The following is a 19,182-nucleotide window of genomic DNA, read 5'->3' on the forward strand; positions in this document are numbered from 1 at the left end:
TTTTTCTCTGTTTTCACAGAGAAAAAAGAACATTCTGGTGAGGAATTTGCACCACATTTAGGGGGGTATCCTAAAAGCATCTGAGAATGGCGCAAGCAGATGGGTGATATTGAATGAATGAATGAATGAATAAAATGTTTTATTTCAAGCAATCAGGTAATAATACATGAAATAACATATCACATAATGAGTTTCAAGTAGATTGTTTGAAAGGGAGTGGAAGGAAGCGAACTTTTATACTCCCAGCCCGGCTCGACCATACCATTTTCTCTACATGAATGATCAATATCCGGTTTAGAACTTCCTATCAAATATTTATACTCTACAATAATAGATTGAGGTTATAAAAGATCATTAATATCAGTGATGTAATCAAATTTCAAAACATTCACAGACAAATCATTTATATTGTATTCATCAAAGAATGATTATAATAATACAAATGGTGTATACTTGTAATCAAATCTGATCAAATCAATCTTTATTTATAGAGCACTTTTCATATGAAACATAACACAAAGTACTTTCCAACAAAGTAAAACAAATGAATTAAAAACAATCACAATAAAATTAGACACAAAAAAGAAATAATAAATAATGCCCTCCCTCACCAAGATCCACACACAGATCCCTTGCACACCTCCAACCCCTTAACTGATAAAAAACAGAGTGGATATAAGCTGAGCACGGAAAATTAGAAACCATAATATAGCTGGAACCTCCTCCTCTGGAGACGGCCGCATAGACAGCCAGTTGCAGCATCACAAACGGGGACCAGCTTCACCACAGCTAGGCAGCAATGCAGGTCCCCATCTACTGTAGAGCTGCAGTGGCTGGACAGCAGCCGACCCAGAGCGAGAGGATCCAGCTGAGGGAGCACTGGAACATATAATGAAAAAGTCAAAATAAAAATTAAACATATTAATTAAATTAGTTAATATTTTGACAATAATACATAACCACAAAAATTATAAAAACTGATCATTAATAAGTGTGTAAAATCATAAAACATGATCACATAGAAAAATTAATAAATACCAAATAAATACAGAAAATAAAATTAGCTAAAAGCATGGTTAAAAAGATGGGTCTTAAGGCCTTTCTTAAAAGCAACTAACGCCTCTGCGGCTCTCAGGTCCTCTGGCAGACTGTTCCACAAACAAGGGCCATATTACTGAAAAGACGCCTGTCCGTATGTTTTGGTTTTCACAGGTGGAACGATTAGTAGACCAGTGCCAGAGGATCTCAGGGTCTGCGAGGGTTCATATTTGACTAAAAGATCAGACAAATAAGAAGGCGCAAGACCATTAAGAGATTTAAAAACCATTAAAAGTATCTTAAAATCAATCCTGAAGCTTATGGGGAGCCAATGCACGGATTTTAAAATCGGGGTGATGTGGGCCCGCCTCCTGGTCTTTGTGAGAACTTTTGCAGCAGAATTTTGTAAAAGCTGAAGGTTCTTAATGCTACTTTTTGGAAGACCAGTTAAAGGGGCGTTGCAGTAATCAATTCTACTGATAATAAAAGCATGCATCAGCGTCTCCATGTTTGCAAGAGAGAGAATCGGGCACACTCTAGCTAAATTTCTAAGGTGATAGAGCCCAGTTTTTATCACCTGCCTAATGTGTGGGATAAAAGTTAGCTTAGAGTCAAATGTAACACCCAGATTTCTGACAGTTTCTGAACAACTCAAAGAAAGTTCTTTAAGTTTCAAACACTGTTTCTCTCTCTTGGCTTCAGGACCAATAACTAAAATTTCTGTTTTCTCCTGGTTGAGCTGCAAAAAGTTATTTGCCATCCATATTTTCACATCTAAAATGCAGTTAAAAAGTGCTTCTATTGGTCTTGTGTCTTCAGGAGACATTGCTATGTAGAGCTGGGTGTCATCAGCATAGCTGTTAAAGCTGATGTTGTGCCTCCTGATGACATTCCCCAAGGAAAGCACGTGAATGTTAAAAAGCAAGGGGCCAAGGATGGAACCTTGAGGCACACCACATTTAATTGCGTGGACCCCAGAGAAGTAAGTGTCCATGCTCATCATAAAGTTTCTCTCCATGAGGTAGGACTTAAACCACTGGAGAACAGTCCCCGAAAGGCCAAGGCACTTAAGTCTGTTTAACAGGATCATTGTATTGCGCTTTCTACCCTCCTTCGAGGGCCCAAAGCACTTCACAGTCACAGACCCATTCACCCATTCACACACTGGTGGGGGCTCCGCTGCTGAACACTGGCGCCAACCTCCCAATTTGGTGGCAGTTTGAGGTTCAGTGTCTTGCCCAAAGACACAACGACATGAGGGCAAGCAAGGCGGTAATCGAACCCCCAATCCTTTGATCAGGAGTCAACCGCCCTACCGCTGCACCACAGCTGCCCCCAAAAAGTAATAAGTAAAAATCATCTTCATTAGTTAATGGGAAAAAAAAGGATTCACAATATTCTCATTAAAAAAAGACAATTTGTGCAGATTGTTTTCATCAAAGAATGATTATAACAATACAAAAAGTAATAATAATAAAAAAATAATAAGTAGTAATTTGAGCAGAATCAGTGCTACATCACAGTTTAATAACAAGTTTAAGGCCACGTAATCGTTCTTTGTTGTTCTGACTGAGAGACTGCGAAGGTCTCATTTCAAGGGAATTGTGCTCAAGTTCTGCAGCTCAGAATCAGTTTGCTTCAATTAAAGGTTCAGACATGAGTAATCCCAAAGTTCTTAAAGTGTTTCATGGATTTTATTTCCAGAGGCTTCGTCTGGTCCAGTGGTTCAAGATTCTGGAGTTCAGAATCCACGTGCTGTGGATCTCTTTCTTTTTGCGTAATATTCTTGCGTGCTTAGCCAGATCAGCATGATATTTGCTTAAATGTTCATTAAGATACACCGTAGACCCCTTCAGGTTTTGACGTTGTTTCATCAGAGCTATCTTGTGCTTTCGATTCACAAACCTGATCAGGATCGCTGGTTTATCCGTATTCTTTCTCCGAGGAAGCGGATGACAGACCTCAACAGTATTTAGGTCCAAGGAAATCGCTTTAGACGCAAGAATCCAATTTTATTCTCCACGGTCGGGTTAGCATCCACCACAGCTCCATTAGCATCCATGCTAGGCTAGCGCTGGTAGCACCAGGCAGCGCCCGGGGTTGTAGTTGAAGTCCCATTGAGAATCACATTATTCATCCGTGCCTGTTGATCCATGTCATGCATCCTCCTCTCCAGGAGATCTTGGCGATTATCTCGTTGTTCGTTACGTGCCTTTTCTTGTCTGAAATCTTCCATCAGTTGTAGCAGTGGTGATAGCTTAGCTTCAAGCTCCAGCAGAGCTGATGGCTTAGCTTCATTCAGAAAAGCAGTAGAAAGTTTTCCTTGGATATCCATGAGTGTGATTTTGAGCTCTGTCAAATCGGCTTCAAAATTTTTCTTCGTGCCATGTTCAACTCTCCTCGTTGCAGTAACTGTTTTGCTGTAGCTTGGGGAGTAAAGTCACTTATGAGCAACATTAAAAGAATTTAAAAGCCGAAGAGCTGAGGAGAGCTGGAGACACACATCTCATCGTGACCCAGAACCAGAAGCTCCCCAAATGATAAGTGTTAACTTATGCTCAGTTAATGCTTAGCTAATGCTTAAACATGTGTTGTTATTATAAAGTGTTATCAATATGTCCACCTCACCAATGAACCTCACAGCTGGAATCGGGTAATGGAGGACACGCACATGGGTAAACCGCTGTTTAAGCATCCGGAAGGCATCAGTGGACAGTGGAGTCCAGAACAGATGCTTAGGAGCTCCTTCCAGGAGTGAATTAAGAGGAGCTGCCACTGTGCTGAAGCCACAAATGAAGTGGCAGCAGAAGTTGGCGAACCTGAGGAATCGCTGAAGCTCTTTTACTGTCGAAACACTGGGAGAAGGGACAAGATGGGCGTGACAATCTTTAAGGTGAGTTCCATTTCTGTCGTGGGTGTCCTCAGAAAAAATGTCCAGAAACCAGAATGCTGCAGCAATAAAGGTTGCAGAGGCGCCAAGGATAAACTTTTACCTTTTATTAAAGGAAACGAGCACATCTGTTGCTCACAAGGGTTGCTTCAGTAAGCGCTTCACAGCTTCACAGTTTTTCACAGCCCCACCCCAAACATTTCCAAATGCTTTTAAACCCACTATGCCCCTCCCAGTGGGCGTTGCAATCAATTAGTGGTTTAATGTTAAACAGTTGTACAATACGTTTCATAAAGAAAAATAAACAAAAACATTTCTCAGTCTAACTGAAAACATCTGCTGGTGTATGAACGGGGATTTCTTGTTCCACCTTAAAAAATAATATGAAGTCAGGTAAGTCACGTGACCGGCAGGATTGGACGCGAACTTCCTGTAAACAAAAGAAAAGAGCTACAGGTGACGGCATGCTTCGCTATATGTAAATGTGTGTATATGAATAACGTGTCGGCAACCCTGTGTGCACCCAGAGGGACCTGCAGAGGGAGAGGGACAGAGAGGAACGTAAGTGCGTGAGATGAATGGAGGGCGTGTGTGGCTGCGGGTGTGTGTATGTGCGCGCGTGTCTGACGGTGCTACACCGTCACAAGCAGGTTATCGAGTTTAATGGTGAGAGTGATAAGCTGGGTAAAGTCAAGCCCTCGTCGCAGCACGCCAGCAGAACTGCTCCCAATAAGCAGTTGTTAGCATACTGGATGTCCAGTCAGTGGGCACTGTCAGGGTCCGGAACGTATAACAGCTCACCAGGATCCTTGCCACATGCTGGGTGAATGAACACGTGGTGCAGCATCCATGCAGACGCTGTATAAAACTGGAAGGGCAGCGCTCCTCCTGTCCAGAACGCAGCTATCCCCTCACATGCCTCTCCAATCAGAAGCGAGCACACCAAAATCACTTTAGTCTCTTCCATTAGGTAGAGGTGCAGCTGCTGATGCAGGAACATGTCACATTGCGTGAGGAAATTAATGCATTGCTTGGGATCTCTGTTAAACTTTTTCGAGAGCGCCAACCTCAGCCTCGGTATGAAAGCTTCAGATTGGCTGGCACGCTGCCTGGTGGGTTAGCTTGCAGGCGCGATGACGATTGCTTCGGTTGACAGTGGAGGTGGCGACTTTGCTCCAGTAACATGATGCCATATCCAGCCAGGTTTGACGGGCTACGTACTCCTGATGCTGATGGCAAATTATTCTGTCATAAACGGGCAGACAGCTGGTTCCACGTCTATCTATCTATCTTGCTCCTGCGTTAGGGGTTCCACATGCAGCAGGTTTATTTACACAGACAGGATGACAGGAGATAAACAAAGCTAAATGTCCACAAAGCTGAAGCTGGGTCAGGCAGGCAGAGGTCAGGGGCTGGCGTAGCAATTTTAGGGAGCAGGCAAAAACAGTCGGAGTTCAGGCGTCGTTTGGGGGCAAACAGACAATTGGATGAGGATAAGCATCAGGAACACGAGAAGACAGGTCAGGATATAACACTCAGTAAGCCGGCAGAGTGGCACAAAAAATACTTTGCACTGAGCGAGGCTCTGTGCGCTGCATGTCTCATGCGGGTAATTGTCAATGTGTGTCAGGTCAGTTGCATCTGAGAACTGTGCGCTGCAGCTGCTGGGAGATAAAGTGAGTCAATGCTCTGGAGATGGCTCCCGTTAGGGACCAGAGGGGGGAGACAGAGTCCTGAAAGTTTTCTGGAGTTTCCCAATTTCTACAAACAATTTATCAAAGACTACAGTTACTTTCCCTCACCTCTTCACCAGTCAAGCTCCATCAAACATCAGTCACCTGTTCTAAAAGTTTCCTATCTACAGATCTGACCACTACCTGATTTGCTACTTGGTTTTCTGTTCCTACATCAAATCTCTGACCATCACCTGCCTCTGGTTTGAATATGCATCAATGAGTAAACCAATGTGCATTCACCCCAAATGGTAAAATGGTAAATGCCGTATACTTGAAATAGCCTTTTCTACCCTCCTTTGAGGGCCCAAAGCGCTTCACAATCACAGACCCATTCACATACACATTCATACACTGGTGGTGGCTCCGCTGACAAACACTGGTGCCAACCTCCCACCAGAGGCAATTCGGGGTTCAGTGTCTTGCCCAAGGACACTTCAACACATGGGCGGGCAAGGCAGGAATCAAACCTGCAATCTTCCGATCTGGAGTCGACCGCTCTACCGCTGCACTGCGGCCGCCCTACACATTAAAAGCTATTGCATATGGATCTCAACGCCCCAGCCTCTTCGTTACAGAATATGTCTCTTCACCATTGACTCTCCTCGTTGAGCTGTTATTTTGGGAATTCCATGGCTCGAGACACACGATCTCTCCATTGTGTGGTCCACTAAAGAACTCGCATTCAACTCTGCATCCTGTCTCCATTACCACCTCAAGGAGCAGTCCAGCATCCCAAAGGACCTTTATTTATGTCACCTTACCACCACCGAGGCTGCTCTGGAGGACGCCACCCTGAATCTGGCCTTCTTCCACCTCAATATCGGGACCTAGAGGAGGCGTTCAACAAACAACATGCCACACACCTGCCTCCTCATCGTGCGTATGACTGTGGCATTGAGTTGCTACCTGGGGTCACCCCAACCAGGGAGAGGATGTTTCCTCTTTCACAGCCAGAGACTGAAGCTATGCAGGCATACATTCAGGAGGAGTTACAGAAGGGCTTTATTTGTCCCTCTACCTCACCAGCCTCTGCAGGGTTTTTCTTTGTTAAAAAGAAAGACGATGGCCTCCGTCCCTGCATTGACTATCGCAGTCTCTACGAATGCACTGTTAAATACTGTTACCCTTTACCACTGGTTCCTCCAGCCCTAGAACAGCTGCGACAGGCTCGCTTTTTTACTAAATTAGACCTGCGCAGTGCGTATAACTTGGTTCGCATCAGGGAGGGAGACGAATGGAAACAGTGTTTTCTACAACCACAGGCCATTACAAATACTTAATTATGCCGTTTGGATTGTGGAACGCTCCCTCTGTGTTCCAAGCCTTTGTGAATTTTATATTCCGTGACATACTCCAGCATTTCATTGTAGTTTACATCGACGACATCCTCATCTATTTCACTAGCTTTGAGGAACATGTTTCTCATGTCCGTCGGGTCCTTCAGCGTCTCATAGATCATCATCTATACGCCAAACGTGAAAAGTGTGAGTTTCACAGAACGACCATCTCTTTCCCGGGGTATGTTATCAGTGCTCAAGGGGTGGCCATGGACGACAGCAAAGTGAATGTAGTACTGCAGTGGCCAGAACCCACCACTGTGAAGGAACTACAGTGATTCCTCGGGTTCGCCAACTTTTATCAACACTTCATTCGAGGTTTTGGCTCTGTAGCAGCTCCTCTCACCTCCCTCCTCAAGAGAGCACCCAAACGTCTGCACTGGACCCTGGAGGCCGCCTCAGTGTTCAGAACCCTCAAGCAATGCTTCTCTCAATACCCAATCCTGCGTCACCCAGACCCGACACAGCAGTTTATCGTGGAGGTGGATGCCTCCAGCACAGCTGTAATATCCCGGCTTTCAGGTCAACCTCCCAAAATGTTTCCCTGTGGTTATTTCTCCAGAAAACTCAATGACACAGAGAAGAACTGCGACGTGGGTGATCTAGAGCTGTTGGCTAAGAAAGAGGCCTTCACGGAATGGAGACACTGGTTGGAGGGGGCTTCTCATTCATTTCTGGTGTTGACGGACCACAAAAACCTCGAATACATCAAGGCTGCCAAGAGGTTGAAGTTGCGTCAAGCCAGGTGGTCCCTGTTCTTCCAATTCCATTTCCAGATCTCCTTCCGACCAGGCTCCAAAAAGGGGAAGGCTGACGCTTTGTCTTGCCTGCATGAGACCACAGGAGACACTGGCAAAAGCTAGCGAACCTTTCTCCGAAGGAGAGTTTTTGAAAGAATGCTTGGTCTCTTGTGTCCGTAGAGCAAAGAGAAATTTGAAAAAATCAGTTTATCTTGCAGGACAGGGACTCGCCGTGTGGAACTGATTGAGGAAGATTTATTGAGTGAGTTAAATAAAAAAGCGGAGAACTTTACGCAATTTTCACTAGCCTTGGATGAAAGTAACAACATAAAAGACGCTGCTCAGCTTCTGATTTTTATCTGAACACGAATTAACTGAAGAGCTTCTAAGCATGGAGTCGCTAAAGGGGAAAACACGAGGAGAGGACTTGTATGAACAGGTGCACGCTGGCTTCGAGACGATTAAGCTACCTTGCTGTAAACCTCTCAATGTCACCACGGATGGATCGCCAAATTTAACTAGATAAAAAGTTGGACAGCTGTAAAGAATCTAGGACAAAGTGAAAGAACTAAACCCTGAGAGGATTTTATTTTCTTTCACTGCATTATTCATCAGGAGTCATTGTTTAAGACTGTTTTGTAGCTTAATCATGTCGTAGATCTAGTTATAAAACTTAATCATTGTCACTTTGTTATGTTTCTGGAGGAAACCGATCACTAGGACCTACTTTACCACAAACAAACTCCAGACTTTGATACACTGGCAAAAAAGGGATACCAACAGCTCTGTTCCCACTGAAATTGGTGAGTTTTGCACCATGCTATAAAACAAATCCATATAAAAGTTTGAGAATGTGTCTCTCTCGCTAAAATCTATGTGAAAAGTTTGAGATTTTTCTTGTTAAAAAATGCACCTGGAAACTTTGACAGTGTGCCTTAAGTAAACATTTATGCACAGGAGCGAAAAAGAAAATGAGCAGTTTAAGTAGTTCATTGAATAATTGCTTTTGAAATTTTAAAGTGATATCAATCATCTTTTTGAATAAATGCTACTTGTCTTAACTTATTGTTCTTTATACTGAAACATATTAAAACAGATTAAATCTCCAGATTTGATAGATCAGTGTGTGCTATTTTGATCCATCTACATTTTCTCCTCCCTTATTTGGGCCAAATAGTGTGTGAACACCACATCTTGCATATTCATTGAGACAGACATGTTACCTGGACGAGGGCCATTTCACACATTTGAATGACGCCGGCCTTTGTGTTAGTAATTCAGGTTGTGCATTTATTTGCGTGTACTTAGTGTCCTATGAGGTTTGCACATTACACACTTTAGTGTATCGGGTCCAAACACTGCCTAAACAAATACTCCTGGCCTGGCCTATCTGTCAAATTTTAGAATCCATTTTGGCCCATAAGTCAAAAAGTTTGCACACTCTTGGGTTAAACAGTTACATTAAAAACAGGCAGCTAAAAAACTGTAAATCATCCCTGCTAAATTTAAGACGTGGAGTACTACAAGGGTCAATATTGGGTCCAAAACTGTTTATCTTATACCTTACTGACATTCACATGGTGTCAAACACACTCAACTGTTTTATATGCCGATGACACCAGTACAGTATGCAAAGGGTAGAATCTCAGGGAAGTTGTAAAAACAGTACATAGAGAGTTAAGGACACTGAAAAAAAGTTTGACATAAATAAACCCTCACTCAATGTTTACATAATAAAATACTTGTTTTTTGGAAATAGCCATATCCCTGCAGATTTAGAAGTAATATTGCTATAGATGATCATGTGGTGGAAAGAGTAACTAAACTTGAGTTCCTTGGAGAATTCATGGACCACTAAATAAGCAAGAAGCCACAAATAAAATGACAGAACCGTCAGAACACTGCCAGAAGACTGATTTTCAAATGATTCACATGTGCAGACTAAGATGCAGACAGTGATTTCAACGTGAATTATTGAAATTAGAAAATTCAATATTTATGGAGAGCTGTGTCATTTTCTGTTGCTTTGATTAAACTGCCCACCTTAAAAGTTTAAAGCTAGCATCCGGTTGTTAGCATCCACTTCCTCGTTAAAGGGAAAAACTTCATCACAAAGTCTAAGTTTGAACCAATCGCAAACATTTTACAGAGAATGAAGATTTAATCAAATAAAGTTGCTGATTTGTGGAACCTTGTAACCTTGTGGTGATGGAACTGCATTAATTTGTGCCTTTGTGGTGTGATTTCATTTCAGTAAAGGCACTTACTGGTGAAATGTCATCAGTGTCAGAGAGTCTTACCAGAACTGGATCCAGTTCTTCATTCAGTATGGCCTCATTTTTGATGAGAGCCACACGCTGGGCAAAGCGGCATGTAGAGATGGACTCCTATTACAGAATTTTAAAAAAAGAAACAACGGTCAGAGATTATTTTGTTCAATTGAAGCAACAGATAATGCAATCTTCTTGAAATAACGCAATGTAAGTTTTTCATTGACATCAGGTATGTAATATTATTTTAGGCCTGTTTTTGCAACAATCAGCCTTAATTATATATTTGCCATTTTCTATTAATGCTTACATCAAGGTTCCTTTTATCAACAGCCAAAGTTGCAATCATGGTGGTCATGCAGTTTCCTCCAAGGCTGTCCCTCAGAACAGAAGTTAACATGGAGTTTCTGTATGGAATATGAGAGCGGCTTCTCTCTGATAATGCTAAGATGACCTGGAGAAAAAAAACATAAAAGTTGTCATGTAAAACAAAGTATATAAAATGTATGTAGCAAAATACATAGAATTGAGGGAATGAAAGATTCAGAACTGCATCAACTGTCATCTTTCAAAGAAAAGACAAGGGGTCACCTGCTCTAGGAAGTGTAGAGAGAGGTTAATGTACTTGGCTTCGGTGAGCAGCAGACCATTTAGACGAGTTTTGCTAACTCTGTCTGACCCAGCCAGGTCCACCAAGTGGAGCTTGGATCGCTGCAAAGTGGCTGAGCCAGGCTCTCGTCTACATAGGTGCACAGTGAAAATGCAGTGGGAGCGAGTGGATGCCTGATTCAGTGGAGTCTGAGGGGGATCAAATAAAGAAGAATAAGAAATTATAGAGCAATATAAAAAAAAGACATCAAATATATAAAAATGTGGTTGTCCCTGATCAAGACTTATCAGGACACCCTGGGGAACTCCACAGCTGGATATTGATTAGATGGAGAAAAAAAGACAATATTGTGTGTTATGTGTCTTTGGCTACGATCAAAGCCTCTCCATCTGTTATGCTGCGTTCACACTGCCCTCCACAACATGTGTTTAGTGGCTACTTCTGATAAGTCTACGTGAAAATGCATTTTGGGCTTACCTGTTTAAAATTCATGCTTTGATGAATAGCTACACGTTTATTTTTAAGATATTTGTGGAATATGTGTTGCTATTAAATGCGCCTTGCAATTTCATCTGGGTCAGCCTTTGACCAGTCAGGGCCTTGGATTTGTTTGTGACTATTTACTGTGTAAGAGAACTTGACTGAGTTTCTATGACGTCACTCGTAGTAAATGCCTTACTTCCAGTTTTTCAAGCAAAATTAAGCCAATTCAGTCGCCATTTCTCAGCAATACGGATGTCACCATGTTGGAGACAGATAACTAATTATCGGCCCAAGACTATCTGAGTTAACATTCCTATGCTATCTACTATTGGCAAATATGAGAAAGCTTGTTTGCAGTCCACACCCCTTCCTCTGAGTGTGGCTTGGGAGAATCTGTCAAACTTTTGAGGTGGGGTCAAGCAAATACCACATGCTTTTCTCAAGGCATCTTTGTTCAGTTTATAATTTAAATAACTTGCACAAAAGAAAAAATATCACGAAAAAAATCCAATTAGGATTAGAAAATGTTGAGAAAAAGGCATCAAAGGAATAATTGTTTTTCTGACCAATAGAATGACTAAGTAACAGCTGTTTATTTCTCTATAGAAGTCTTTGGAGTTTTGGCTTCCTGGAACCTACAGATGCATCTTATTTGGAATGAGAGGAGGGGGGAGTACTAATTCAGTCCAGTTATCTATTTATGTTAGACACAAATGAATGACGACTGTTTTAATTCACAGAAGTGCTAATTGTTTGAAAGTTGACCATGAAGGAGAAATGATTAATTGCTCTTTGTCCTCGGTCAAATTTATGATACCAAGTCTTTCATATATCGGAATAGATCTTTGAAGAAAAAAGCCCAAAGCTAGATTCATGATATTTGTTCCACTTTGACATTTTTCACTAAGCCTCTTCCAAATGTAGATAGGGAACATTACTTCTGACGCAATCAGGTCTTCGTATTTTCATTTTAAGAACATACACTGGAAACACATGCTGCAACTTTAGAAAACTGGTCCCTGCCTTCTTGGGGTGGACATTTTTAACCAAAAATATTTGTGTGGCAGAAACCTTCCAACACATTAAACTGTCTTTTGATCTAACATTTTAATTGAGAAGATGATCAAGGCATAGTATAGGTCTCCAAAACTGTTCGTTGGAGAACCCTGGAAGCTGAAATAAAAAGGTGGAATCAGAGAAAAAAATAGAAACATTTAATTAAAAACAAAGGAAAAACAGTACAAATTCCTCTAGGATAATACTAAGTATGGTATTTAGACCTGCAGATTTTTCTGCAATTGAAGCACACATAACGTCCAGGGAAAAAGTTATATATGAACAAGTTTGTGTAGGCTATATATTAGAGAGGTAGAGGTGTAAAAGCTGTTGTGAACATGAGAATGTGAATTTGTCACTTGCTAAGTAGGGAATGGTTTTCATCTACCACTAATTTAACGAGTAATCTCCCTGATTGTATGACAGTTTTTCGTTAAAATTAAAAGCACATTTTAATGTCTACTCTTCCTCAAAATTTCTGTGGTTGAATATGGGATTTGTAAAGTCATGATCAATAAGCAATCCAATATGTTTCATTCAGAATTACAATTTTGTTCAAAATGCATCTAACACTAACCTGTAATCCTGTGAAATTCTTCAATCACTCTGAGGGTTTTGTGCCCAGGAAAACAACGAAACATGGGTAAACAGCGCTTGAGTGCGAAGCCCACTTTCCTGACAATTCTGCAAACAGCGGCCTAACTGATGTGCTTGGCATCCCAGATGTTATAAAGAAAACTACTGCTTGCCAAAAAAACATAATGCAACACAAAGCATCTACTTGGATGTCAGACCACACCCACGATGGGTGGAGTGTGTTTGATAGATGGATGGATGAAATTGTGAATGTATGAAAACGAATCCCTGGAAAACTGTATCGCTCAAATAAAAATAAATTGAGAAACGTCAGGCAATCGACTCAAAATCCTCGACCAACATAAATAATATTCCCTCTGGATTAATCCAGCCTCCTCTCTACATGATCCTCTATGAATGGACATGATGTTTTGGTTTCTCCGTGGTGGAAACGTGACGTCTCTAATGTGAACATTCTCAAAATCAGGAAGTTCTATTTGAACTTCCTTCACTTTAAGAAGGGGCGGAGACCGCAGGAAATCTAAATTTCCTGAAGAAAACCTGCTCCAGACCAGGTTACGTTCACAGACTCAGTTACCATAGTGATTGATTCTGAATTCAGCTTAACCCGCTTTTTGAAACGGGTTTGGTTTCACCCACTTTCACAGGTTTAGGTTAATGATGTTTCTGAAACTTAGAGTTTTCCGTAACTCAGAGTTCACAAACTTAGTGTTTCAACAAAACCTGCTTTTTGAAACGGGCCCCTGATGACCCCATCCTTACATTGTGATCCCTTCCATGACAAATGTAGACAGGATTTTTTGTCTGCCAACAGACATCAGTTAAAAAACCCTTGAAGAAAAGTTCAGAGAGCTGTCTTATGTGGTTCAGATGACCCCACTTTTAAATATAAAAATGCCTAGGATAGCACAAGGGTTACCAGGTTCTTGTAGCATTTTTCCCATGAGACCAGTGTTGGGCATCTCACTTCAAAAAAGTAATTAGTTATAGTTACTAGTTACTTCTCCCAAAAAGTAATTGAGTTAGTAACTCAATTACTGCATCTTCAAAGTAATTAGTTACTTGGAAAAGTAACTCGTTTTAAATTACTCTTTAAATATGGTAATATTTTGTATTTTTTCCTGCGTTACAAATAAAAAAAATAATTTGCATTCAATAATAGATGATAACCGACAATAGTATACTGGTATAGTTTTCCAATGGAGTCATATTGTCTAAGTTTAGGATACACATGAGAGAGGGTTTAGGGAAAGAATTTTCAATATTTATTTGTCAGAATTATCACACAAAACACTGCAACAAGTGGTATATAAAAAATGTAACTTCACACAAAAAAGGTAAACGTTTCAACTATTAACATACTTCAAGTATCTTACCTACAACTATAATTAAACAAAATGGCTTAAAAAACTGAAAGTGCAAAACAATAATAAATTAATAAACTACAATTATTAACCCATATTTCTGCTAAGAGGAGCAGCTCTCTGCATCTCTTTTTTCTCTCCCAAAATCCCGCAGCCCCGCCCACTCGCTCCGGAGTCTGCTCACTGCGTTGATCTGTGCGCGCTCGTGTCTGTCTGTGTTGTGTGTTTTATAAATATTACCCCGTTTCTGCTAAGATGAGCTGCTCTCTGTCTCTCTGTTGTCGTTTTATTAACTCCCGAAACTCCTCACTCCGCACCGGAGTCTATCCACGTTGATCTGCGTGTGTACGTGTCTGTGAAAAAAGAAAAAAAAGTGTGCGTGCCTGTCTGTTTTGTGTGTCACTGTGCTCGCGCGTGCACGTTTGTGTTGTGATTGTAATGTTTATATCCGTGTCTACGGCCTGTTTAGATACAAAAACATGATCACATTTATCAATCGTGGCATTTTATTGTGAAAAACTGGTTATATTTTGAAAAGAAACCGGATTTTCTCATGTATCATGATGCAACTTGGGGCGCGTAACACAAGCAACTTTCGGGTGCGAAGCGCCCAGCTCCAGCAAGATCATCAAACTTTGAAGTAACGCGCCGCGATTTACACGAAGTAACTATAACGGCGTTACAGCGAGGATGAAAGTAATTAGTTAGATTACTAAATTACTTGATTTATAACGCCGTTAGTAACGCCGTTATACTTAAACGGCGTTAGTCCCAACACTGCATGAGACAAACAGTATATACAAAAATTAAGATTAAAAATGCATTTGAGTATTTCTATATTGAAATTGTGATGAAGCAGAAGTAGATAAAAACATGCGGTTTGAAAAGCTCTGGTTTGTGAAATAACAACTTTGATAGACGGGCCAAAGTCTCCCAGCTGTGCTCCAGTTCTGATGCATCCACTTGAGCCTTGTTTCCACTGAGCAGTCCGGTCTGGTAAGGAGTGGTACAGGATGGACCAGTTAATACTGGCTAGCATTACCACTCTGTCAAGCCTTACTTCCACTGAGGAGTTTGTTTTCACAGTGCAGGCATGGTGTAGACCGCGTGTTATTCCGTCAATGTAGTGCGACGACTAGCAAAACAACGACAATGGAGGTCAACCAGCAGCTCGCCTGTTTCTTGCTTTACTTTTTGTAAATGTTATATAAAAGGAATTTAATGTTGTTTGAAAGAAGATTGCGGGCGTAAAGAGGAGAACCTAATCGCTAGCTAAGCGCTATATTGGTGCTTTCTAATGTCATCTATATTTTCTGCCAACCAGTGAGCGGCAACAGCATCTCCACCGCAACTGTCTCCTTCCATTTTTCTATGGACTTACAACGGATGGGGGCCCTCAAGATGTACAGTTCGGTACTGTTTAATGGGTCCATTTAATAATGAAATCCCTCAAAATACCGAACCGGACAGTACCAGACTGCTCAGTAGAGACGAGGCTTTACAGTCAAATAGATTCATGAACTTCTTTGTTTTTCTCGTCTGAGCTGAAATCTGGATTAAAACTGTACAGCTGGATAGCTCTGATATTGGTCGCTGTTATCTGATATAGGCCTGTAAGCGAGAGAGACTGTAAACAAAAGACTGATGGCACATCAGTGTGGGGTCACTTTTGTGCTAGCAATCCGGCCCACGACCCAGAAGTGAATTTCTGATCTAAACTCCTGCTGCTTTGCAGAAACTATCTAGTAGAAAAGACACAGCTTTTCGATCCTGCATAAAGGCACAGTAATTGTTATTGAAAGACCACTCAAAAGACAATAGATAGAAAAGATAGCAGGATTGAGACTTTAAAGTAATGATGTCCAATAATACATAAAAATACTGCGTTTAAATAAAAGTTGTTATTTCTGCAGGGCCAAGCTTCTCAAATGAAAGTTCCAGAAAAGCTTTTGCCAGAAGATGAGAAGTGTGAGACTAAAGTAAATACACCAAATTGGCAAATCACACAGTTCCATGACAGATTTAATACATTTATGTGCAATGCATTTTATTCTAACTAAATGAAAAACCTCTTTTGTTCTATATTATTTGCAGATGGGGAGGACTTGGGGCCTCAGGATGCTGTATTGGACATTGAAGAAGTCACTGAAGCCGCTCAATGAGTAATGAAAGTGACAAGAGTTCTGCAGGATTTAGGTGGATTTACTTATTCCACCCTCAACAACTAACATTTTCAGAAGCTGAAGCTGCTTCTTTAAGAAAAGGTTTGTAAATAGTGGAGATTATTTGGCAATAGGATCAGTAATTAATATTTAATCTTATTCTCAATAATATTTTTATTAATTGCAGGTCTTTTTGAAAAGCCAATTTTCTCAACTTGCGGCAAAAGCCTCATAGGTTGCAAAGAATGTCTGCGGGAGTGGACGAGGAGCCGTTATTCCTGCCTAAGTGTTGGGGTGATGAGCTGGAAAACTGCGTCCATGAGGAATCAGGATTGCATCAAGCACTTATACCAGGGTGGCCCGTTCTTCGTCTTTTAGAGCTACCACCCTACCTGTTTTCCTGGTCTCCAAGCCCTGCCAGCTGCTGATTAGCTCAGTCAGATGTCTTCACAAAGGTGAACAGTGGGACTGAACGAGAACAGGAAGTCAGTGTTCTCCTTGACATTCTGTTGAATTTTAATATTTCTTTCCATAGTATGAACTTTACTACTATGTTTTTCATAACAATTTTAAACATCTGTCCCCGGACAACAGATGAAAAATAGCCACCTGGTTAATTTAATGTGTACTGTCTCAGAGAAATAAATAAAATTGAAATGAAAGTTAACTTTTTAAAGGCAACAATAACACACATAACTAGGGATGTCCTGATCAGGGCATCCCTAGTTATGGGCCTGATGATTTGAAATCTTGTTCATTTTCAAATCAGTGATTCACTACTTTCCAGAAAGAGTTACAAAATGCGCAAATTTCCTACATTTAGCGCCAGTCATTTCTGATCAGCACCACATTGATGTACAACTGACAGAACACCATTTCCCACAATGCCTTGTTTTGTAGTCTTCAAGGCAGCTACCAGGCAGCGCAGCGCCTGATTTCCAGCTGCATCTGCCTGAGTAGGTGCCTTGTACCCGCCTCTTTCTCGTGATATTTTCATGATGATTGACAGATAACGTCTGAGTCAAAACTACCCAACATGCACCACAATCCAGATGATCTGCTCAGCGCTGCATCCACCTGCATGATCTCAAACACACCTAATCTGATTGAATGAACACACCTGGTCCAGGTAATCAGCAGCAAACAGTGCAAGGAGATTTGGAAAACAGGTAGGGTGATAGCTCTCAAGGACCAAGAATGGGCAGCCCTGACTTACACCATTTGAAACAAGTTAATTTTCAGTTAAAAAAATGATTACTGACTCCTTTTACCAATTTCAGTTTTAAAGCTTTTTTTAACAAAGCTGATGTTGAAACTTTGAAAGTGGTTTCTTCTTACCCATGGAAAAACTAAATACTGACATGTAGGGCTGATACTAGTATCCGAGTGCTCGGGTACTCGCGATTTGCTCCAGAAAATTCGAGGACGGATATTCGCGACATCCAAGATCGCTGATTCGCGATCTGTATAAATGTAGTAAATTGTAGTAAAATATGATCAAAATATCATCTGGGCACGATGTATTTTTGCTCTGAAATGCAGATTAATGTAGGATTTTAAGTTTACAAACTAAAATAAAGCCGAAAGAGCAACGGTACTGCCGCCGGAAGTAAACACATCTTTGTGACTGTGAAGCTTCCGGTTTTCAAAGTAAAACTAGCAAGAGCTTTTTTCTGTTCAGAAACTGAGACTGAAGTTCCGCTCACAGGCATAACTTCTGAAACAATGAATTAGCTTTAACATCGGAGCTTTAGCTCCAGTGTTTACATTCTTTTGGTTATGATAACTCTTCAACATATGACGCAATTAACGAAACTCCAGCTTATTCTGAAGAAACGCAGCCTGGCGCTGCTGAAAGGCGGATGTAATTAACGTGAATCAGATGATTCTGCTGCGAAGAAAAAGAACTTTTTTCATACGGGTTCTCCATCATTATGTAATGCTTAGAAATATTGAATATTGAAGAAATATTGAAGAACTTTGAGGATAGAAAACTGTGGAGAACATTTTCAAGTTTTGCTGTTAAATGATCCAATACAGCAGTGATTTTTATCCTTTTTATGTTGTTTATGTTGCTGCTGAACCAGAAGATTGACAAAAAAAATTTCAAAATGACAAACCAAATTTCTTTCTCTCTGAATATTTGCGGTCTTTTTTTTTTTTTTTAACAGTTTTGTTGATTCTAATCTCCTGTTCTGAATTAAGGTATAAATGATGATTAAATACAAATAATTTAAATGTTCATCTATCCAGTAAATAGACATGCACATAGCAATAAACATTATATTAAAAAGTAAGAACCGTGGTTCGATTCGTGAATTGTTGAGCTTGATTCTTGAATCGGATCCCCACCTAAGCAATGATCCACAGCCCTACTGACATGAGTGTTGTTGTAATGGATATGGAAATAAACAAAATGGTTTCAAGGCAATGTGGTATGTTTATTACATGCTTAACACAATATGTTTAGTAACAGAAACAAAAATGCAGTTGGAATTTTTACTTTATCCGCTTCTTCATGCATTCAATCGGATGTTACATTTACAATCAGCTTTTTCTCAGCACACATGTCAGCCCCATTTACTAGATGAAGCAATGCATCTAGAAAAATCTGTGTTTGTGGTTTTAACCTCGATCTGATAGGTCCACTGTGTTCCTGCATCGATCACATGTGCAATGCCACACTGTGAAGTCACAGATCCTAATATCTGTAAATAAAGAGTTAGTTCCTAATTGATGCTAATTTTTCCGGAATTCAAATGTCTGCAGATTACCGGAGTCCTCTCCCCGGGCTAAAACTCTGACTGTTATGACTGAAAGATTATCTGTCTGCAATCACCCACCGAGACATAATGTTTAACACCAAAAAAAAAAGAAAGAAACTGAAAAAACCTGCTGT

The 19,182-nt window shown here is 40.7% G+C and overlaps 1 protein-coding gene across 4 annotated transcripts in view; it reads right to left on the minus strand.

Moving 5' to 3' along the window:
- LOC112141432 (kinesin-like protein KIF6) overlaps window positions 1-19,182 on the minus strand; it is a 192,261-nt gene that overhangs the window by 119,020 nt on the left and 54,059 nt on the right. For 3 of the 4 annotated variants that reach the window (XM_036210768.1, XM_036210767.1, XM_036210769.1), the window contains 3 exons: window positions 10,603-10,809; window positions 10,322-10,465; window positions 10,042-10,128 (listed from right to left, as the gene is read on the minus strand). In XM_036210768.1, the coding sequence (XP_036066661.1) occupies window positions 10,042-10,128; window positions 10,322-10,465; window positions 10,603-10,809 (438 nt within the window). The remainder of the gene's footprint in view (window positions 1-10,041; window positions 10,129-10,321; window positions 10,466-10,602; window positions 10,810-19,182) is intronic. The other variant, XM_036210770.1, reaches the window with a different exon arrangement.

This window comes from Oryzias melastigma, unplaced genomic scaffold (genome assembly GCF_002922805.2).
Source record: "Oryzias melastigma strain HK-1 unplaced genomic scaffold, ASM292280v2 sc00232, whole genome shotgun sequence".
In the NCBI taxonomy this organism is placed as follows: domain Eukaryota; kingdom Metazoa; phylum Chordata; class Actinopteri; order Beloniformes; family Adrianichthyidae; genus Oryzias; species Oryzias melastigma.